This window comes from Brachyistius frenatus, unplaced genomic scaffold, assembly GCF_029030835.1.
Source record: "Brachyistius frenatus isolate BFR_SWC_R1_liver_20210118 unplaced genomic scaffold, ASM2903083v1 Contig_312, whole genome shotgun sequence".
Lineage (NCBI taxonomy): Eukaryota > Metazoa > Chordata > Actinopteri > Embiotocidae > Brachyistius > Brachyistius frenatus.
Genome location: NW_027210911.1, coordinates 78245 through 101406, shown reverse-complemented (window position 1 = coordinate 101406; position 23162 = coordinate 78245). Strand labels below are relative to the sequence as shown.

Below are 23162 nucleotides of genomic sequence, written 5' to 3'. Positions count from 1 at the left end.
ATTAAGGTCTCGATGCCTGATATCACAGCGCCGCGTCAGAGGTCTCGTCGACTTCATGCCTCGGTGGGATGGAGTTGGTGACACACAAACGATCTACAGCATGTCTGGCAGGTCGTCATCATGTTTCGGTTCCTCTGTGTATTTTTTGGTCCTGACAGTACTTCTAAATTAAAGACACATTTGGCCCTTAAATTATTTTCCTTCAGATTTGAAAGGCACACTAGTCCCAGACAAGATGCAGACGAAGGCCAAAATGATCAGCACTGCATGAAAACATGGACTCTGTAAGTCCATGTTGTAAGTCCAGTGTGTTGAAACAGAACGGCTACGAGGGAAGAGGTCTCTGGAAACACAGCCCTGATCAGCACAGAGCTGATCCCAGCTCAGCTTTTACCACAGCTCAGTCCACCCACCGCATCGGCCAATCAGATACACTCAGTCAGTACACAGTCCAGGTACATTCATGACATTTATCTTTGGTATATTGGGATTAACAGGCGCCCACATCAGGCCAGGCCTGGGAGGGGAACCAACCAGATCACAAGCTGAGTCACCCGGTAAACCTCGAGATGAGGGTGAAGTGCTGGAGACATGGAGGTTAACATGGGCAGCGACGTAGAGCTGCTGTTCATGCTGAGGGAACTTCCTGGTGGAAAAGCTGTCGAACTCTCTGAAGTCTCTGGTGGTGCCATTTCCCAGAAACAGCAGGCTGCACAGTGATAAGCTGAGTGATAGTAAGGGGTGGAAGAGAGTCACGCTGAAAGCTCTATCACGGGTATCACACCTCGTATTAACTGTGTGGAAGTCTCCTGAGAATCAAAGGCTTACCCTACTGCCTTTTTAAGACTCCATTAGTAATAACGTGCCATCCCTGCAAGCACCTGAACATTGAAAATGTAAAACAGACCACCTCTAACTTCTCTCGTGATGATAGCTGTATCAGACTTGTGGCCCAGAAGCTCTGAGTGACATGAATCGTAATAACAATATATAATAGGATTTTAAAGTTTTATTTATCTTTAGAGTGGAATGGTTCAAGTTTTTGGCTCGCTGGTCACGGCTTACATGTCTGTACTATTCAGTTCATTATAAACAGGCAACGAACCATGTCCAGTAAGAAAACACCAGAAAACAGCTCTTACTGCCAAAAACCCAATGAGACATCCAGCAGAAGTGTTTGTTCTGCTGTTGGGAACGTTACGGGTTGACTGTTACTGTGTGCAAGCACTGTGCAACACAGGCTGTTGACCCTAGCAGCAAAACCTCCAACATGATGAGTCCTTTAAGAAGACATCACCTCATAGAGGCAATAAATGGTTTTGGGATTCATTTACAATGTATATTGCATTGGTACCTTTCCTCCTTAAATGAGCCTCTTCTAATGTAAGTTCCTCAAGCTGCCACTCAATCACTGTAACCTTTAGAAATCACTGTTGCTGCATGCTTCCTGTTGTGAAGACAGTCCCACCTGTAGTAGTCCAGCATGACCCGGTTCGGTGTTTCGTTGTTGCACAGACAAACATGGTGGTAGAGCTGAGCAAGTTCCTCACTCAGGGTCACCAGCTCGTCCTGAGCGGCGTTCAACGCCCCCTGCCTCTCTGTGGCTGCTGACTGAGCAGCCTGCAAGTCAGACTCCAGGGTAGAAATCTGAGGAGGGGAGAGGAGAGGAGAGGAGAGGAGAGGAGAGGAGAGGAGGGGAGGGGAGGGGAGGGGAGGGGAGGGGAGAGGAGAGGAGGGGAGGAGGGAGAGGGGGAGGGGAGGGAAGGGGAGAGGAGAGAGAGGAGAGGAGAGGAGAGGAGGGGAGAGCAGGGGAGAGCAGGGAAGAGGAAATCTGTTATCTCTGTAAATATTCCCCGTTGTGTTCAAAGACACTAGTAAGTGTCGGCGTGAGGGCTCACCTTCTCCCGTCCCTCCCGGCAGCTCCTCTCCAGACAGGTGACCTGCCTCTCCAGCTTCTGGAACTGACTGTTCCTCCTCGGCTTCTCCTCCGCTGCTCCTTGTCCCTCTCCACACTGAGCCAGCCTCTCACGGAGGGCTTTCAGCTCCGCCTTCAGCTCCACCACCTCCGTCACAGCCACGCGGTATTTGCACTGCAGGATCTCCAGACCTGGAGTTTGGTATGAAAACACCTGCCTCTTATCCAGTGCCTCACTCTTGTCCTCCTCCGGTTCTCCTTCCTCCTCAGCCTCCTCCTCAGCTCTGTGCAGCTCCCTCAGGGTTTCAGAGTTGAGCTGAGCGGCGGTGCTGCCGTGAGCCTCCCGGCTGACCCTCCGATGCAGCCGGCGGAGGACGGCGACTCTCTGGCTGAGGCGGAGGGTCTTCTCGTGCTGCTCCGTCAGGGCTCCCTGGGTGTGCTGCAGCTGAATGTGGGACTCCTGCAGGCTCGTCATCAGGGCTACTTTCTCACGTTCAACCTGAGGAGGGCAGCAGCAAGATGAGGGGAAAACACCATTTGATAGAACATGCCAGATGTTTTATACATTTTCCAATTACATAAATACGTTTTGCAGGTTATATATAACCACATACAAAATATAATCTGCTAATGTCAGCGTTTGAGTTCATCCTTCTCTTGTTTAGTTTTGTCAGATCAGTTTCTTCCTGCCCCTTTAAGTCTGTTCTCACTGTTTAGTTTTGTCAAGCTGTCTTTTCCTCGTCCTCTGGTCCTCTGTCTCTCTGTCTTTAGTCATCCATGACTTCCTGTTTTATTTTGACAGCGCACCTTCTTGTCTCTCGTCTGTTGTCTTTACTTCCTGTCCTCTCGTCTTCCCACCTGTGTCTGATTTGTTTCCAGCTGCATTTGATTATCCCCTGACCTCCTGTGTATAAAGTCTGCGTGCTTCCTCCCTCTTTGGTCAGATTATCGTTGTGTCTTCCTCAGTGTCTTCAAGACAGTTTTCAATACATTTCTGTGTTTGCATCTTTGCCTTCAGGATTTTTGCTTTTGGACTGAGTGTTTGTGGAGCTGCTCACACTTACATCATTAAGAGGATTTTCTTTCCTTTCCTTTTTTATTTTGTGGTTGTGCATTTGAGACCAAACTCTGACAAATGTGAGACTATTTGATGTTCACAAAACCTGCAGAAACCCAAAACATCCATCAGGAGAAAAAAAATAATGAAAATAAACAGGGAAGAACTTTGAATTAACAGCTACAAAGATGATTCAGCTTGTGGTTTGATGGACAGACCAAAGGAAGTGAAACGTGAGGACAACATGTCCTCAACACAACTGCCTGAAGAAGGACACAAGATAAGGACAGTTCACACTGAGTCAGGTTAGAGATACAGATGTCAGAGCAGGAAATATAAGGAAGGTTTGTCGTTAAAGAAATTCCTGTGAGCACTGGGTCTCTTGTAATAATTTGATAAATGGCTGTTTAAGCTGTTTGTGTGTGCTTCAGTCTTGAGAATGATGAGGATGATGAGGATGATGAGGATAATAGGTGATACAGGATGTTTATTGGAAAACCATCGAGATAGAGATGCTGATGAGAATCAAACATTGGACATCTCGATTAAACGATAAGATGTCCCACAGTTTTTTTGCTGCTGATCAATATTTAGTGGTATTAAGGGATATAAACAATAGTCAAAATATGCAAAGTCAATTTAGATTTGCTTATAACAATATACATAATAATGCAACAAAAGTAGTGTGCATTATTATTTTCAAAGTAGAAACAACATAATGTTTGAGTGGTCCAGGGTTTGTTCAAACACACAATAGCATTATTTTAAAAACAAACAAACAAACAAACAAATCCCAAGCTTCTTTATAATTTCATTAAAAACACCAGACTGCTACAGTGCTGGTCAAAATGTACAGAATCTGTCCGGTACAAAAGTTGAACCTGGCTCAGAGGCTTCTGGGTGGACTACTGGTTAACGTCCATAAAGTTCGATCGCAGCATCCTGTTTGATTCCAGTCAGGTGACACGTCAGAGACAAACTATTCAACACAAAATAATTTCTTTACAACTTTAACAATTTAAGCATCTTCACAACCACACCTGAACTTTTTAAGTTACAGTGGACCAAAACAGCCATCTCAGGTTTCCTTCAGACTGCATCACAGCATTATTAAAAAACAAAACAATCATGAGCTCATATGGCTGGGATGATATTTTTGAACATTAAAGTAAACCCTTCCAGTTGACTGGAGCTGAAGAAACAACTCTGTCGCGCAAATGTTGATTCATTTGAAAAAGAGCCGACCAGACAGCAGCAGCAGCGATGAAACCCAACCGTGTACTGGAGAGTGGTCGATAGTGTAGTGTGTCAGCTGAGATATAAATAAGCTCTTCCTGCTCACCAGCCTATCAGAGCGTCTGCAGAGAGCAGGGATGGATGCGATTACACCTACAGGAACCACAGCAGATGCACACACACACACGTGGATGTGTGTATACACAGAGTACAGCGTCGTGGGGATGTGAGCACGATGTGATGCACTCAGTCACGTCCTGAGAGTTTGGGGACGTGAGGGAGGAAGACAATAATGGGTGTGTGCAGGAGGAGGAGACAAAGGGGGGAGTGAGAGGCAGAGTGCTGTGCGCAGCGGGGATACTGTATATCAGCATGGTTTCACTGTAAATTATTCAAAAGCCTGTTAGAGTCAGCTGCTGAATTATGATCCCAGCAGATGGTGAAAATAAAGACTGAAACTGTCGTGTGTGTTTCTGATTATCACAGAAATTATCTCCCAAATTTACCGTTTGGTACGATTTTAATAGAAAATCTGAGAGAATATTTTAAAAACTGCATGTCAGCAGGAAGAAACTGGAACCTTCAAAATGAAAACATGCAGATGTTCTTCCTTTCTGAAATCAATCTTCATGTCTGTGTGTAAAATAATGTCTGTTTCAGTGGCACTGACCATGTTTTCAACTTACTATAGAGCCAGCTGTTTCCCCCTGCTTCCAGTCTTTATGCTAAGCTAGGCTAACCACATGTGGACCAGCTCCATATTTACTTGACCTCTAACCTCTAACCAAACCTGAACCAGAGAGGCACCAGATAAGGTGATAGTTACCTGTGACTGTTTTGCAGACATTAATCAGTAATCAACCCATTTTGTCATTTAGTTGTGACACTCAGGGAAACAGTTGTTGTGATGTTGGTGATTACGTTAACTTTCAACCCGGTATCACGGCAAAGTGTGAAATAGACACGCGCGTCCACTACAGCAAAACGTGAGATGGCTGTTTTGGTGCGAAAGGTACACATTTTGTAAGCGTGACACTTACACACAGGTAAAAATGTCCTGTGACACGGGATCATGTGACTGAGGTCAACAGAGGTTTTGAAACCAAGTACAAAGGATATTTCTGGCAGTATTAGGAGGTAGAAAGTTACTTAGTGGCATTAGTCACTAACTGCCATGTGGGACGATGAGGCGATGGTTGGGGTTTTGTTTCCAAACTCCAACCGTGTTCTTATTTAGTAATCACAACCACGTGTTTTTGAAAACATTTATTTTTCCTGTAAATCACATGGTTCAAAGCATGCAGTATGTTTAATTTTCATCCCGTACAGGAAAATGTGTAACTTTCACACCTAGACAGCACCAGGCGTAGCTATCTCACGATTTGCTGTAGTGGACGGGCATGTCTATTCCACGTTTTGCTGTAGTGGACGGGCGTGTCTATTCCACGTTTTGCTGTAGTGGACGGGCGTGTCTATTCCACGTTTTGCTGTAGTGGGCGGGAGTGTCTATTCCACATTTTTGCTATAGTGGACGGGCGTGTCTATTCCACGTTTTGCTGGAGTGGACGGGCGTGTCTATTCCACATTTTGCTGTAGTGGACGGGCGTGTCTATTCCACATTTTGCTGTAGTGGACGGGCGTGTCTATTCCACATTTTGCTGTAGTGGACGGGCGTGTCTATTCCACGTTTTGCTGGAGTGGACGGGCGTGTCTATTCCACATTTTGCTGTAGTGGACGGGCGTGTCTGTTCCACGTTTTGCTGGAGTGGACGGGCGTGTCTATTCCACGTTTTGCTGGAGTGGACGGGCGTGTCTATTCCACGTTTTGCTGGAGTGGACGGGCGTGTCTATTCCACATTTTGCTGTAGTGGACGGGCGTGTCTATTCCACATTTTGCTGGAGTGGACGGGCGTGTCTATTCCACGTTTTGCTGTAGTGGACAGGCGTGTCTATTCCACGTTTTGCTGGAGTGGACGGGCGTGTCTATTCCACATTTTGCTGTAGTGGACGGGCGTGTCTATTCCACATTTTGCTGTAGTGGACGGGCGTGTCTATTCCACGTTTTGCTGGAGTGGACGGGCGTGTCTATTCCACGTTTTGCTGGAGTGGACGGGCGTGTCTATTCCACGTTTTGCTGGAGTGGACGGGCGTGTCTATTCCACATTTTGCTGTAGTGGACGGGCGTGTCTATTCCACGTTTTGCTGGAGTGGACGGGCGTGTCTATTCCACATTTTGCTGTAGTGGACGGGCGTGTCTATTCCACATTTTGCTGTAGTGGACGGGCGTGTCTATTCCACGTTTTGCTGGAGTGGACGGGCGTGTCTATTCCACGTTTTGCCGTGACACCAGGTTGCATCTATTTATCCTGTGTATATCTTATGTATTATAAAAACGTTATATTGGAGACACATTTTTTCACTAATAGAATCTTTACTCTTAAACCCTCCATCTATCTTTATCAGAGACAAGACTCACCGTCATCAGCTGCTGCTTCAGCTTCTGGATCTCTGTCAGGTTCATCTCGCTGAGGAGGTCCGATGTCGTCGCCCCCTCAGCTTTCCAACCCGGCCCTCGGTTCTCTCCGTTAGCTCTGGGCACCGACCCTGCAGCCGGCGTCACTCCCATCCCGCCCTGCAGGTGGCCGTTACACCTGGAAGATCAGAGCAAAGTGCAGCATGTTTAACATCCTCTGGTTCACACAGGGCACGAAGAGAATGATCGTTTACAGTCATCACGTAATACAGTTCGGCCTGTGGCAAAGTATGCAGTCTATCTGCAGGATGTTCATGACTACATTTTCCCAGCTCTGGTCAGTGGCGTGTTTCACCACCAACCAAAGTTCGACTGCAGATCAACCTTTCACAACAGAAGTTTGAGCTAAAGCAGATTTTTTTGCTTTGTCCTCATAGTCACTTTTATTTTATTATTATTATTAATCTGATGCAGAAAGTCACCTTGTACACCTGTTCCAATATAAACAGAAACACACTGTGTGTCTCCTACAAAATGCATTCAGCAGCATCAACAGATGTTTTATAGGAAATGTATAAATGTAAATGTAAATTTCAATGGATACATCCTCCAAATGTCAACATATTTTACCTGTTTTCCTACAATATTGGCACCCTGCAACCAAAGAATGATTAAAGTTGTTATAGTTGTGTTTCAGTAATGCAGAACACTCGGTTAAAGGAGAAGTCTTTTTTTATAATGACAATAAATCCCATTGACAGAGCCAAACCGGTGTATCTACTAACAAGTATTGTGTGTGTGTCTGATACGTCTTATTCCTCTGAGCCATAGAGCTCCATTCATTGTCCAAAACTATTTAAAACACATCAGTGAGCCTCACTGTTGCCCTTGGTGACATGTTCTTTCATTGCCCTGAAAACATATTGTCATTGTTTATTTAGATTTAAAGCCTCATACACCTACATACACATACAAACACACCCTCCTGTTTCTGCAGCGTTTGTTAAAAACTACATTAACCTGTTCTTTCTTTTAATTAAACATCTTTTATAATTTATGTCAGCAGGAGGAACCAATGGGCTTGGAGCTGAGAGCCACAGACAAGATAGTAAAATACATAGTAAAAGTACTGAGATGGACTCACAATGTTGTAAATGATGTATTGACTGGTTTAGTATTTCAGAAAAACCATCACATTTCCCTCAACATAAAGTGTCTTACAGATCCAAACCTAACAACATGTGAATTGGGAGGACGTGAAATCCATTTTCTGATTCCAAAGTCTGATGAACTGAACGCCCAACCGATGACCGTTTTGAATCCATGCAGCAATAACCATCCAAACCCTTCAAAACATAACCGGCAAAGTAAATCAGCAGTGTGGGTGTGTGTGTCCACCTCGTTGGGTCCTCTGTGTTCGGGGACAGCAGTGTCGTTGGGGTGGCGGTGCCGCTGGGGGGGGCGGAGCTGAACATCAGGTGAGCGCTGCCGGTGTAGGCCACGTCACACATGTTGAGGTGGTGGACTAGCTCTCTGCGCAGGTGGTTCTTCTGCTCCCGCTCGCTCTTCAGGGACTCCAGTGCCTCCTCCAGCTGGGTGTCTGAGATGTCCTTCAGGCGCAGCGCGTCCTGTAACTGGCTGTTCAGCAGCTCCGTCTCCTCCTCCAGGACCTTGATCTCATGCTTCAGGCCTTCGTACTCCACCTGAACCACAGTTTGAACAACGAGATCATAAACATTTGCATCACATCCTAAAAAGAAAGGAACCGGATAATCGATTTATTAACTTTATTGCCTTTATCCTGACTCAGTGTTTTCTCCAGAAGACCCGGCCCAGCTTCCAGGCTCTGCATTTCACTGCCCTGTCCCAGACAGTGTGGGTCCTTCTGGTGCTGGTTCTGTTTCTCTCATTCATCCATTCATTCCTGTTGGGGTCACTGGTTTCCAGGGTTTCCACAGAGACTGCTCTGGTCAAGGTCACAGATGAAAGCGGACTCTGGCCTGTACACAGTGGACCTTAATGTCCCAGTCAGCCGTCTAAAGAACCGTGTTTGGGATGATTAATGTGGCTTTAATGAATCTCCTATCTGTCAAACAGGTCCACCTCTGTAATTCTTGGAGATGTTTCCCCTGCTTGTGTCCCCCATGGATCTATTTTGAGTCCCTTCTCATTTACTTTATATGTGCTACTCCTGATGCTAATCACTCATAGACATGGCATCAATCTCCATTGCTACGCAGATGATATCTTTGTTTAAGTCCCAATAAAACCTGGTGCCACAGACTTCCTGAAGTTAAATGTCCCCAAATCAGATCATAATTATAATTTCCCCATCTGGCCCCATTTGTAGCAGCTTTAACAATCTCTCCTCGAGTCTGGGTACCTAATCTAATAATATCTGTAAAGAGGCTCAATACCTAGATGTTATTTTGGAGTCAGGTGCCTAAAATAAGTGTCCTGCTTTGCCTGATAGAGACAACCGACCAAGATCAGGTCATTTCTTCCCGCTGCAGACAAAAAGAAAAGCTCTTCCATGTTTTTACAACTTCCAGACTTGACCATTGCAACACACTTTATTCTGGTATCAGCAGGAACAACATCCAAAGACTGCGGTTGATACACACTGCTGCTCCCAGACTTTTATCTCCTAATAAGAAAAGTAACCACCTCTACCAGTCCTGACTGCCCTTCACTGGTTACCTGTGAGGTTGAGCACTGAATGGTCAGACTCCTGTATATACCTGTGTTGTAACTCACTGTGAGCCTGATTGTTGCTTGAAATCCTCCAGCAGCTTTCAAAATTGGGACTTGTCACCATTGGAGTTAAAGGCTTAAAAACAGATCATCTGAAAAAAAGATCATCTGGCCAATCGACTGTATTGTGTTTATGACAGACGTTCCTAATCTATAGTTGAGCTTTTGTATTTTCAGCATTAAGGCCTTACAAACATATTTCCTTCCTCATAAAACCTACGAACTGATTTGGATTATGGAACATTTTGAAGTGTCAGTGTTCTGTCTCCGTGTGTGTGTGTGTGTGTGTGTGTGTGTGTGTGTGTGTGTGTGTGTGTGTGTGTGTGTGTGTGTGTGTGTGTGTGTGTGTGTGTGTGTGTGTGTGTGTGTGTGTGTGGGTGTGTGTCCGTGTGTGTGTGTGTGTGTGTGTGTGTGTGTGTGTGTGTGTGTGTGTGTGTGTGTGTGTGTGTGTGTGTGTGTGTGTGTGTGTGTGTGTGTGTGTGTGTGTGTGTGTGTGTGTGTGTGTGTGTGTGTGTGTGTGTGTGTGTGTGTGTGTGTGTGTGTGTGTGTGTGTGTGTGTGTGTGTGTGTGTGTGTGTGTGTGTGTGTGTGTGTGTGTGTGTGTGTGTGTGTGTGTGTGTGTGTGTGTGTGTGTGTGTGTGTGTGTGTGTGTGTGTGTGTGTGTCATCCATACCTGGTTCTGTTTGAGCGTGGACACGAGTTTCTGCAGAGAGATGTTCTCCTCCTCCAGCTCGGTGTAATCCTGGAGAAGCCGAGACTCTCGAAACTTGTACTCTCGGATCTCCTCTCTCATCCTGCTCCGCTGCAGCTCCAACATCTCGTTACTCTGCTGAGACAGAACTGCAGCTTTATGACACAAATGATGCAAAGAAACCTGAGTGTGCATGAGGGTGTCTATGTTTTACATGATACTGAAAGAGAGGGAAGATGGAAGGACCAAGCCATGTCAGACAAAGGTCAACTGTTCTTTTTAAATGACATATTTCAAACCTGGCTGGTTTTCTAAGAAAGGTTAAGATACGATATCCCACACCCCATCAGCTGCACTTTACCTCCCTGAGCTCCTGCAGCAGGCTGCTCAGGTGCTCGTTGTCGGCCTGGGTGTTAGAGGTGGTGGCTCGGCTGTGCTTCAGCTCCGACTGCAGCTCCAGGAGACGGCCCATGTAGTAGGCCTCCTTGGTGGCAGATTCCTGCAGCAGCGTCTCCTCGTTGGTCTCCCCATCCTCTGCTACCTTACGCTGGGTGGAGTAGGCCTGGCCAAACGCCTGAAACCAGACAGGACAGGAGGGAGGAGAGATCTTTATACCTGATGACAGATCAGGGACCCAAAAATGTCCAAAAGTCTAATTATTATTAAAAAGCTTAATAGCCAAAGGAAACCATGAACCAATGAGCAACTGTTACATTTCTTAGTTTAGACTTTTTTATTTTCTTCATTTGATTTAAAACAACTGCAAAAACAGTAAATGAAAGTGAGGTGAAAGCTTTGTCAGCCCAGTTTCACATCAAAATGTTTAATAGTTATGTTGGTCCACAGTGCAAAAGATATTAGTTTCACAATAACAGCTCTAGAACTGTGAAATGTGTTTGAAAGTGTGTTTTTGAAGAACGAAGTCATAGAAAATGAGTCAGTGTGAGCATTAGAAACAGATGATGGGCAGCTGGATGGCTCAAATACTGGACTTGTAAATACATGAATACAGAAGTCAGTCAACAAAATAACAAAAGCAAAAGTCAATGTGAATTCATTTTAAATAACGTGTAAATAAATATACAAGTAACGTCAGTTGAGTTATGTGATGTAAGTTAAATGTGTTCTGCAATTGTAACATATTCATATTAACCCAAAACTAACCACATGATTCTGCTGCCTAAACCTGAGGCTCCTTAGAAAAACACTTAAATATCAGTGTTTTGTGATGGGAACCAAATCAGCAATTACACATTTTGATTACTAAAGTGTCTTTGTTTGTTTGCACTCTATTTGTGACATCATCTTCCATCCCATTATCAAAAAGTTCAAAACTGGAAGACTACTGACTGAGAAGAAAAGGCACACAGGCCGACCCACAAAGTGCAGCAACTAATTTAAACACATAGATGCATAAAATCTAGAAAAATTTAGAAAAAACAGCAATGATTCAGATATCAAAGAGAATGACCAGATACAGCTCAGTTCAAAGAATTAAAACAAGGACAACATGCACAGAAAGTCTTTTCAGATCTTTGAGCACATTAATGATCCAAAGCAGCTTAATGAGAAATCCTGAAAACAGAATAGAAAAGGGAATTCAATGCCACATCAAATCCACATGACAGCTGCTACAAATACATATGATCCAACTTAAACCAATCATTTATGGATGAACAGCAGCACATTGGTCTTTGAGTGTCAAATTAAAAACATAGTTGGAAGGAAAGTCTTATTTTGTAATTGTGATAAATTATATTAAAATTGTAATTCATAGTGGCTCTAAAAATGGTGGCTGAAGACAAGATGCCTTTATTTCTATGTGAGCATAGTATGAAATATAAAATAGGACCATAACTTGATGTCACTGGATGCACAGCACCTCTGGTGCTCTATAGGTCTGTTACAGGATGAAGAGTTTATTGTTGGCGACAGCTCTGTAAGGAAGGAGCCAAGACAGTGAGCTCCAACAAATAAGCAGAGCTCCTGGTGATCTCTGGGCTCCACACCAACATCCCACCGCTGCACTGACTAATCTACTGAACTGAGACTCGGTGAGATGACCCACACCAGGCTGGACGTAGAGACAGGAGGGGAAGGGACCCTCCTTTAAAGCATTCACTCTTCTTTTATGTGTTGGTTGAATGTGATGTTTCTGCAGGAATCTGCTCAGGCAGAATGTCTGCTGTACATTTTCCCATAGGAGGAATGTGTAAGTACAGTTTAACAGAGTCAGCCAGAGTGTTTTCTGTCCCTCTGCTCACACACAGCAAACATGTAGGTTGTGTTCACTCAAGAAATTAATGAGTCTCCACTAAAAAATACAACCAGCAGTACCGTGGGACAACTACCTTTAAGCTTAAAGTCAGAATATGTACTCATATGCAATGAGAAATAGAAATGAGGAGCCGAAGTGCATGAAGAAGTTTTAGATTGTGGATGTCAGGTGAAGTTTTGTTTCACCTCTCACCTGCTGTCACACCGCTCCTACTGCCATGATGTGCGCCGAGCATATAAACCCCTCAGGAGGATTTCACAAAAATGCAACTCAGATGTTGATCAAACGACAAAGTTTATCCCACTTACTGAGGCCCCGCCCCTTGTCCTGCAGGGCAAACTGTCTGAGATGAGTAGGTCGTCAGCCGATGCCGCTTCACGCGGCCTTCCGGCTATACGAGCTGTGTTTAGTCTGTTTCTCTCCTCCTTCCTTTGGCATCAGTGTTATTTTGTGTTTGCATGCTCAACAACTCCACAGCACACATGACACACATCCACTCGCTGCTTGGATTACTGACAGTGCTGAAGTTCACGCTCTATCTTTAATAAATTGAACTTGTTTTAACTGACTGTCATTCTTTGAGCCAGTTTGTGAAACTAACTCAGACGGTCACAGCGTCCTCCTGCTCTGCGCACAGTTCACGCACAACAGGAGCAGACTTTGAACTTTTTCATCGACCCTCGTAAATACCACCACAAATTATTGATGATGTTGCTTTTCTAGCAGTGTGTGTGTGTGTGTGTGTGTGTGTGTGTGTGTGTGTGTGTGTGTGTGTGTGTGTGTGTGTGTGTGTGTGTGTGTGTGTGTGTGTGTGTGTGTGTGTGTGTGTGTGTGTGTGTGTGTGGTGTGTGTGTAAATAAGTCATATTGGTGATAATATGTCAGTGTTATATTCACAGCTTGTTGCACTGCACTCACATGGCCAAAAAAATTAATTAATTGTAATTTAACACTCCAATGATCAAGATTTGAAAATGTTCATCTGCCCCATTAGAACTGTCCAAATATTGTGTGGTGAACATCACTGCTGCTGGACAGAGAGCTGAAGGAGCTACAGGCACTGCACACGGTGCTAATTCTATCTTCATATATGGGGCTATATATGTAAAATGTAGACAAATGTAAATTGCAAACTAAAATGACCGTCATGCAAAATTATAACAATATTGAGATGTACAGGAAAATATGATTTGCATCTAAAATCACAGCTTGGTTGCCTGTCATCTGGTGCGTGGGTCATAGTTTCCATTAGTGCTTGCCAAACCAGAATCGAGCAACACAAACAAAACATAAAAAACAGAATCAAAGACGGGCAACGCAAGCTGTGATTTTACATGCAAATCACATTTATTTAATTTTCATGTTGCAGCTCTTTGTCATGTTTTTGGAAGGTAGCAATTTTGGGTTGCAGTTTAATTTAATTAATCAATTAAATTCATGTTCTACAAATAAAACCTCATACTATCAGAATAATTTTAAAGATGCTGTAATCACATAAAAAATATACATGTTGTGGCTTTAAATATATGAATGCGGAGGCTTTTAGAGCTGCTTATGTTTGAAGATGTGTCACCTCAAACAAGAATCAAGGAAGAGCTGCAGTTTTAAACACAACAAGAGGAACCGGAGCGTCGCAGGAAAAACAGAATAAAACTGGAATTTATTATTCTGTTCTGTTGTCTTAAAGCTGTCATGCAGCTCAAAATCACCAGGATTCATCTTAATTTGTCAGCTCGTAGAAACTTTCCATTTCTCAAGCTGCTGTGGTACAAAAGTCTCACGTTAAGGCACCATAGACGTCAAGGTGGACACATTTCAACAGCTGGAAATGATGCTGCAACGTGTCGGGGACACAAACATTGATTTTACCCATGAACTCCCTCAGCAGCGTCCCACAGCTAATGAAGTTGCAGAGGAGTCACTGCTTATGTATGACATGCAGCGCAGCCTTCTGCTATAAAATCCATTACTTTGGCACAGCACACAGCAGGTAACGGTGTGTGCGTGTCAACATACAGACGCATAACGACATCCATTCAATAAGCGTGACAGAAGCTTCGGGCTACTTTCAGAGAAAAATGCGACTGACACAAATTCAGCTGCTATAAATCAGCGTGAGGACATGAAAGCAGCTCCAGAGACGAGCTGTGTGTTTACACCAGACAGCATTCTCCACAGATCTGTTCACAATATATATATATAATATAAATGAAATATTTCCTCTCTGAAGGCTGTTATAAGCCCTGAAACAGGCTGCTCACTCATTCCCAGCTGGTTTAGAAAGAAGAGGCAGAGACGGCCTCACATCTCACACCACTGGAAACAGACCTGCTGCTGCAGGAAACATATAAAGAACAGAGAAGCCAGGGTTTAGTTTACTTACATTTATAATTACAACTGTTCTGCTGAAATAAACAAGACCTTCCCTGAAAGAGACGTTGTCTGGATGGCAGCATATGTTGCTCCAAAACCTGAATATATCATTCAGCATTAATGCTTCCTTCCAGATGTTCAAGCTACCCATGCCATGTGCACTAATGCATCCCTGTACCATCACAGATGCTGGCTTTAGAACTGAGCTGATAACAAGCTGGATGGTCCCTCTCCTCTTTAACCTGGAGGATGCAGCGTCCATGATTTCCAAACAGAATCTCAGATTGTGATCCATCAGACCTCAGGACAGTTGTCCACTTCACCTCAGTCCATCTTCAATGATCTCGGTCCAGAGAAGGCGGCGGTGTTTCTGGATCATGTTTCTATCTGGTTTCTTCTTTGGAGAGTTTTAACATCATTTGTGGACGCAGCGATGAACTGTGTTCACAGACGATGGTTTTCACAAGTGTTCCTGAGCCCATGCAGTGATTTTCATCATAGAATAGTGTCTGTTTTAATGCAGTGCTGCCTGAGGGCCCGAAGATCACATGGTTTTACATGATTTGCAAATGATCACATTGTGTTTTTGTTTACATTTTGCACAGAGTTGGTTGTACATGTATTCTTTAGGCTGGCTTGGTCATACCAAGTATCTAACTCAACAAGGTACACCAGAAACAGGCGACATCAGCAGTCTGTGAACACCAGACCAAAACTTTTCCCAGCATCCTCTGGACTGGGAGTCAGTGGCCGGTTTGAGAATCAAAGGGGACATTCACATCTGACAGCAGAGACTGCTTTCAACAGGGCCAGTGGCTACCATCTCCACCCGTATTCAACCCGTTATCACTGACTGTTTATTCCACAACTAGTGAGCAGTTCCATTCACTGAAGGCCATAACATGGAGCTGAAAAACAACTTATTGTTGCAGTATTCAGAACATGTTTTCTTCCTTATCTTGAATTAAAAATGAAAACAAGTCCTGATGTGTTTAGTGACCAAAATATAGAAAATTCAGTAGTGCCAATTACAATAAGAGTTTTATATTGAATAGTGTGAACCAGCATGTGTTGGTGTTTATTCATGATGTGGTGTGAAGCTGCAGAATCTTTCAGACAGGTCACGATCTTTCACAACATAAAGTATTCATGTTTCTGTGTAACAGGCTGGTTCATTTCTGACAAGTATTATCAACCATTTGTAGCTACCTGCTACTGTAGAGTCACTTCCATATGTGTCTCCATTTTTAGAAACCGAATAGTATTTCATGTTACATACATTCCTGAATGGATTTTTAGAAGTTTTGTTGACCTGCTGTTTCTTCAAAATCCAGATTCTGGGATTATCACCAGATAAAACCAAACACATTCCCATCAGCCTCAGCTGTACCTCCGTGTGACTTCCTGTCCTCTGCTGTGATTACAAGCCCCGCCCTGATTGTTTCCACCTGTGTCCAATTGTCTTCCCTCCCTCAGGTGTGTATAAAGTCTGTGTGCTTCAACCTTTCTGTGCCAGTTTGTTGTTCCACCTTGTGCTCTTGGTTCTGGCTGTTTATTCCCTCTTGTTCCCAGATACTTCCTGGTTTTAGCCCTTTATGGTGTTTCTGCTGCACCATTTCTACATTTCGTACTTGATCTACAGTAACATCTTTAAATCTTGATTGGCGGTTGTCACAGCAGGACATTCGTGTCTCTCTTGTCCTGCATGTAGGTCAAGAGTGAACTGAACTAATTTATCTGCAGCTACTAAAAAGTTGGCGGTGACGTCTCGGAGGTTTGATCTGGCCGACAGTGATATGTAAATCTGCCGCTCTGAGACCAGTGTCCTCGTTAGCCGACACAGTGACTTAATGCCAACTCTGACTTCATGCTGCTATCGGCTGAAAGGAGGACAGAGACGGAGAGGCAGAACAGTGTCCTACTGGCCCACTGAGAGAGGACACGCTGACCTCAGACACGCTGGCCAATGGTGGTGATAAAAAGGAGTCATTTAATCATTTATGTTCATAAGAACACACTTCATTTTGCCAGCTTCCAAACCTTTATCTCGCGTTATATTTCTCCTCCCTCTTTCCCTCCATCCATCTGTCTCGCTGTGACTTCAGCCGGCTGCTCTCAGCATACTAATACAGCCAGACTGAAGATTTCCCCATAAAACTGTCCCTCCGGCTTCACTGTGGGGTTATGATGCAGCAGCTAAGTCTGGCTGCAAGTTTGGGTTTTAAAATGGGCACGTTTAGCTTGAAAAGTCATATCTGCTCTTGCAAAATGGTCGATGGCGCAAAATCTGCTCTAATATTCAGTGGATTCTCTTCTACTTTGACCGAAACCATCAACAGACCCTTCGTTTGTCTGCATAAAGACTAAATCACCTGTTTCCTTATTTTTAGGAAGAACAGTTTGAGACCTGTTGGAGAAATCCTGCTTTAGTATCAGTTTCATGGGTCTGAACATGAGTTTCTTGCTGTTTTCCTCTCAGGTTGGTTCACATGATGTTTGTTTTTTTAACTATTTGACCCATAGTGAAACAGAACAAAGTCGCAGCCTGGTGCATCATGCATCTGATAACTCTAATCTAATCTGTGTGACTCCATTCAGCTCAGACTCAGTGAGACATACTCAGACAGAGGCAGCTGCTATTTCTAACCTCAGCCTCCTAATTATCTCATTCACATTCCTGCTGTCTCACCATCACCTAGCTCCTCTTGTCACCGTTCACACATTCACTCTCTGAGGTGCAGGATGGTGTGAAACCCGACACACAATCATGTATCTACAGATTAATATAACTCATTCCAACAGGATGGGAAAAACTGTTAACACATATCAGCAAAGGAAAAGGAACGTCTCCAGTCCAGCTGTGAGATCTCACGTCAACAGTCTTTACTTCTGAATGTGATCATGTGAGGTCTCGTGTTGGCTGGTTGATCGTTGTGATTGGATGTGACATGAACATTAGCGGACTCAAATGCACGACTAAGACACAGACAACTCAGCTCAATAGTCTTTACAGAAGACAGAGATCAGTCCAATAATCAGAGACTCAGGTCATACACTGGAAGAACTCACGCGAGAAAACACTGGAACGAAGAGATGGGAATTACAACGAACTGCACCGAAAGTAAGAAACACGCAGACTGAATACATGAGGGCGGGAAGACAATGGAGGAAACAATCACTGGAAGTGAAGTAACCTAAAATGAAACGAGAGCTGAGTATCAAAATAAAACAGGAAATGGATGACAGAATACTGCAAAATAAGAGAAAAGGATCTTAACGGTCAGGACGTGATTTAACATTGGAAGCAGCGAGGACACGAAACAAGACTGAGTGACTGAAGTCGACAGGGAAGCAGCCGTTCCATCCTAAACAAAGCTAGCAGCTCTGAAACACAACGGCGGTTCAAACGGAGAACAGAAGTCATGTACCTGCTGCACACATTCATGCATGGACCGCAAACAGTGAGGTCAAAACCGAATCCAGTGGCAACCAGCAGTGACGCCACACCCACTTATATATACGGTCAATGGAAATAATAGTCAGAGACAAAAATGAACTCCAGCAAAAGCATCTTTTCATTTCAAATGACCTTCAGAAGAATCAAAGTCTCCACTTTCAGACTCATGTAATGATTTTGTTAGAACCATTCGATTTTTGTGTCGGTATTATGACCCGCAGTCTGCTGTCAACCTCCCGCCATGACACCGGGTACGATCGATAGGAGTCACATGCTAAATATCACTGCCAGACACCTGCAGTTCACTGTGTGTGTGTGTGTGTGTGTGTGTGTGTGTGTGTGTGTGTGTGTGTGTGTGTGTGTGTGTGTGTGTGTGTGTGTGTGTGTGTGTGTGTGTGTGTGTGTGTGTGTGTGTGTATTTCTGCTGCTTGATGCGTAAACCCAGACAATCTGCCAGCATTGTGAATCAAGGTCAGTTCACTGCCAATTATGCTGCAATAGATTCAGGAGAAACACCCACATTACTATCTAAAGCTTTTCCCTCCATGCAGGGAGTCTGATTTAAAAAGCAGACCGACAGCAGGCGTCCCTCGACCTTTACAACCTCCCTCTGTCATCTGTACACAGGAACTCCAATCACTGGCTTCAATTAGAATAAAAACAAGGCAACAAGGTAAAGGTGGCCAACAAGTTAAAGAATAAACAATTCATGTTAGTGCAGAGTAGAACTTTAGATTGGATAAATAACAGGGATGACTGTTTTATCCTGTAGGGTCACGGCCTGCCAGCTGACTGGACAGACTGCATCCTGGACACCTCAACAGTCTATTGAGAAGCCACCAGACAGACAGAGAACCATCCACAAACACCTACAGCCACGTCAGAATTTAATGTCAAATTATTATTTCAATTGTTATTGGTGATTTTTATTTATTTATATGTAGTGTTTACATAAACGGGTGATCTCACTAAATATTGGTTTGATTTAGGTTTCAGTGTCGTGTTCTCACCCGAGGACACTTTATGTGGACAGTAGGAATCAAACCCAACATTTTATCACAAATGCTGTAGTTTTTCAGACCTCCCTGTGGCCTGCTGATGGAGATAGAGACTTCTTATTTGCGTCTCTGATTCAGAGGCCAAGGTTATTTGGGCGTCACAGTTCTGGAGCTGTTCCTGACTGAACTTTGAGATGTTTCTCAGGTGGAAATAAATTAAAAAAAGAATCCACAGGGTTAAGATGAAACCAGCTTTGTAAGGAGTGACTACTGTTGACCTCAAATCATCTCCTAACATCTATTCAAAGGTCGACATGACAAACATTTGACCTACATACATGATGCCGTTTTTTTTTCATGTAAAATCCAGCTGTGACTTTGAGAGGGAGAACTTGCTGAATGTGTGTTTAAACCTTCAGACTTTGTCCCACAGCTCTGACATCAGCACTGAATGTGACCTTGGAAAATCCTTACAGCTCACGCTCAATCTGGCGGAGCCTCAAAATGTCCCGATGACATCATAGATTATTTATTTCCAAAACTTTGACAAATATCTGAATGTTATGTGATGAAAATATAAAGTGGTAACTCCATTTTAAACAGGAAGAAACCAAAGCCAGTTATCTGCTTTCTCAGTGAGCCGTTGATGGAAATAATAAAGATTTATAGACTTAATTTGGAGGAGAGGAACTTTCTCTTCTTCCACATTAGCTGTTATCTGCGTGAACAGCTCAAAGATGCACAGATCAATATGAACCCTGCAGGCAGAGGAGAACAGTGTCCTCTTTAATCTGGGACCAGGAGACAGACGGAGCAGCAGAGGAGAGGAGAGGAGCTAAAAGATGTGTGTACTGTAACTGCAACAAGAGGTTTCCTTTTACACAAGTTTCAGAGGACCATGAAGAGCTGCTCTCTGATATTTTCAGTTTCAGAGGAGTTTCTGTCAGTAGGACCCCTTCAGGCCGACACAGTAATGCAGTTTAAAGCCACGTCAGAGGTCTTGTCTGATCCACTGTGTGTTTGTTACTGACTGAATATAGTCGTCATTCCTGAATGACTGATTGTGTTGTGAGGTGTGTGAGGAGATGTAAGCACTGCAGTGGACTGAGGCTGAAGCAGCTTCCTGTGAATGGAGATGATGTGGGTTTCAACCAAAGACTGTATATTAAAGTGTCCGTAGCTTCCAGCTCTGAAAATGTGTCCGATGCAGAAGTGTCTCAAGCTGCAATACCACCAAGTGCCACAAGAGGTCGGCTTCAAAAAGCCTCCAGCTCCATAGATGATGTCACCCCTCTGAAGAAGAGAGTCATGAACCAGAGGAAGTTGTCTCCATGGTACAACTCAGAACTACGCTCTGCTAGGCAGCAACTAGAAAGATGGAAAGGAAATGGAGTTCCACTAATTTAGAAGAATTTCACCTGTCTGGAAGGAGAGTCTAATATTATATAAGAAAGCTCTTGGTAAGGCCAGGACTTTATATTATTCATCATTAATAGAGGACAACAAGAACAACCCCAGGTTTCTTTTCATCACTGTAGCAGGCTGACAAAGAGTCACAGTTCTGTTGAGCCCTCTATTTCTTCAGCTCTCAGCAGTAATGACTTCATTAACTTCTTTACTAATAAAATTCTTACTATCAGGGAGAGAATCAGGCCGACCCTTCCTGACACCATCACTGATGTGTTGCTAAGTACAGCAGCCCTGAAAGCAACTGTAGGACCAGATGTAAACTTGGAACATTTCTCTCCTGTTGATCTCTCTGAGTTAACTAGAATTATTTCTTCATCTGGATCCTCTAGCTGTCTGTTAGAGCTCATCCCAACTAAACTTTTTAAAGGAAGTCTTCCCTTTAATTAATACTTCCATATTAGATCAGATCAACCTATCTATTGTAACCGGCTATGTACCGCAGGCTTTTAAAGTGGCTGCAATTAAACCTTTATTTAAAAAGCCGACTCTTGATCAGCTGTTTTAGGAAACTACAGACCAATTTACAACCTGACGTTTATTTCTAAAATCCTTGAAAAAGTTGTTGCAAATCAACTTTGTGATCATTTACAAAGGAATGATCTGTTTGAAGATGTTCAGTCTTTAGAGTTCATCATAGCACAGAAACAGCTCTGGTGAAAGTTACTAACGACCTTTTATTAGCCTCAGATAATGGACTCGTCTCTGTACTTGTTCTTCTGGACCTCAGTGCTGCTTTTGATACGATTGATCATACGATCTTATTACAGAGATTAGAAGACGTTACGAGGATTAAAGGAACTGCATTAGACTGGTTCAAATCCTACTTATCAGATAGATTCCAGTTTGTCCATGTCAACAATGAATCTTCCAGACAAACAAGAGTTAGTTACGGAGTTCCACAAGGCTCAGTGTTAGGCCCAATACTTTTTACTTTGTACATGCTTCCATTAGGAGATGTCATCGTTAATAAAATCAGGAAAATCCTTCCTCAGCGTGACGCAGAAAAACTCATTCATGCATTTGTTACTTCTCGACTAGATTATTGTAATTCCTTGTTGTTAGGATGTCCAAATTACTCATTAAAAACCTGCAGCTGATCCAAAATGCTGCAGCAAGAGTACTGACGGGATTTAACAAGAGAGATCATATTTCTCCAGTTTTATCTTCTCTTCACTGGCTTCCTGTGAAATCAAGAATAGAATTTAAAATTCTCTTGATGACTTACAAAGCTCTACATGACCAGGCTCCATCATATCTTAGAGATCTTATAGAACCATATAATCCTAGCAGAGCACTTCGCTCTCAGTACGCTGGTAGTTCTTTCTTTTCCAGATGTCCCGTCATGGAGCTGCATGTCTCTGCTCTGTGATTGTCGTCTCCACCAACAGTTCTTCTTTTCTATCTCTATGCTGTCCTTTTCTCTCTCTGCTCTCCTCTCACCCCAACCGGTCGAGGCAGATGGCCGCCCACCTCTGAGCCCGGTTCTGTTAACAGATGCTCCGCCCACCTCTGATCCTGGTTCTGTTAACAGATGCTCCGCCCACCTCTGATCCTGGTTCTGTTAACAGATGCTCCGCCCACCTCTGAGCCTAGTCCTGTTAACAGATGCTCCGCCCACCTCTGAGCCCGGTTCTGTTAACAGATGCTCCGCCCACCTCTGATCCTGGTTCTGTTAACAGATGCTCCGCCCACCTCTGATCCTGGTTCTGTTAACAGATGCTCTGCCCACCTCTGATCCTGGTTCTGTCGGAGGTTTCTTCCTGTTAAACAGAGTTTTTCTTCCCTCTGTTGGAGGTTTTTCTCCCTTAAAGAGGAGTTTTTTTCCTCTTAGCTTATGTGGGAATTGTTGAATTTTTGAATTGTTGGGTTTCTCTGTGTAATGTTGCAAAGTCTTGCTGTGAGGATTTTAATTTTAAACCATATGATTCACAATCAGATGTGTTGTCATGTCCTCGTGAGTTTTTGCATATTTGAAATTCATGTGGTTTTAAGGACTGAAAAAAAGTAATTTGATAAATGTTTTTTTAGCAATTGCAAAAGCCAAAATAATATTCATTATCAGATATATGAATTATCTGGGAGGGTGTTTTATGGAGAACAGAAAAATAACTATTGATATGAAAATGTCAGTAGAATCCCACAAGCTTTACAACTCATCTCTGCTCACAGGACTCTCTAATGCAGCTTCTATGGCATAAAAAAACTTCAACAGGCTGCGTGATGATTTCTATAATCACACATTCACTACAATAATAGAAACACTTCAGTTTGCACAAAACAGCTGGATGTCTTCGTAAACATCTCGTAGAAATGAAACACACGCCTGCATGTATTTTATTCCTCCCTGGTTTCCTGCAGCTCATTCTGCACCTCTTTGTTCTTGTGTCATCACAGCCGAGGTGTGTAAATGAGTGTGTGTGTGTGTGTGTGTGTGTGTGTGTGTGTGTGTGTGTGTGTGTGTG

The 23162-nt window shown here is 43.6% G+C and overlaps 1 protein-coding gene across 5 annotated transcripts in view; it reads right to left on the bottom strand.

Annotated features, from left to right (window-relative positions):
* The window catches only part of LOC138635501 (protein bicaudal D homolog 1-like), a 50846-nt gene that overhangs the window by 17204 nt on the left and 10480 nt on the right, over positions 1 to 23162 (bottom strand). For 3 of the 5 annotated variants that reach the window (XM_069723006.1, XM_069723003.1, XM_069723005.1), the window contains exons 2-7: positions 10487 to 10699; positions 10108 to 10260; positions 8080 to 8384; positions 6685 to 6859; positions 1899 to 2414; positions 1469 to 1647 (exon numbers count right to left, since the gene is read on the bottom strand). In XM_069723006.1, coding sequence (XP_069579107.1) covers positions 1469 to 1647; positions 1899 to 2414; positions 6685 to 6859; positions 8080 to 8384; positions 10108 to 10260; positions 10487 to 10699 — 1541 coding nt within the window. Of the gene's footprint in view, positions 1 to 1468; positions 1648 to 1898; positions 2415 to 6684; positions 6860 to 8079; positions 8385 to 10107; positions 10264 to 10486; positions 10700 to 23162 lie in introns of all 5 variants that reach the window. The other 2 variants (XM_069723002.1, XM_069723004.1) reach the window with 1 other exon arrangement.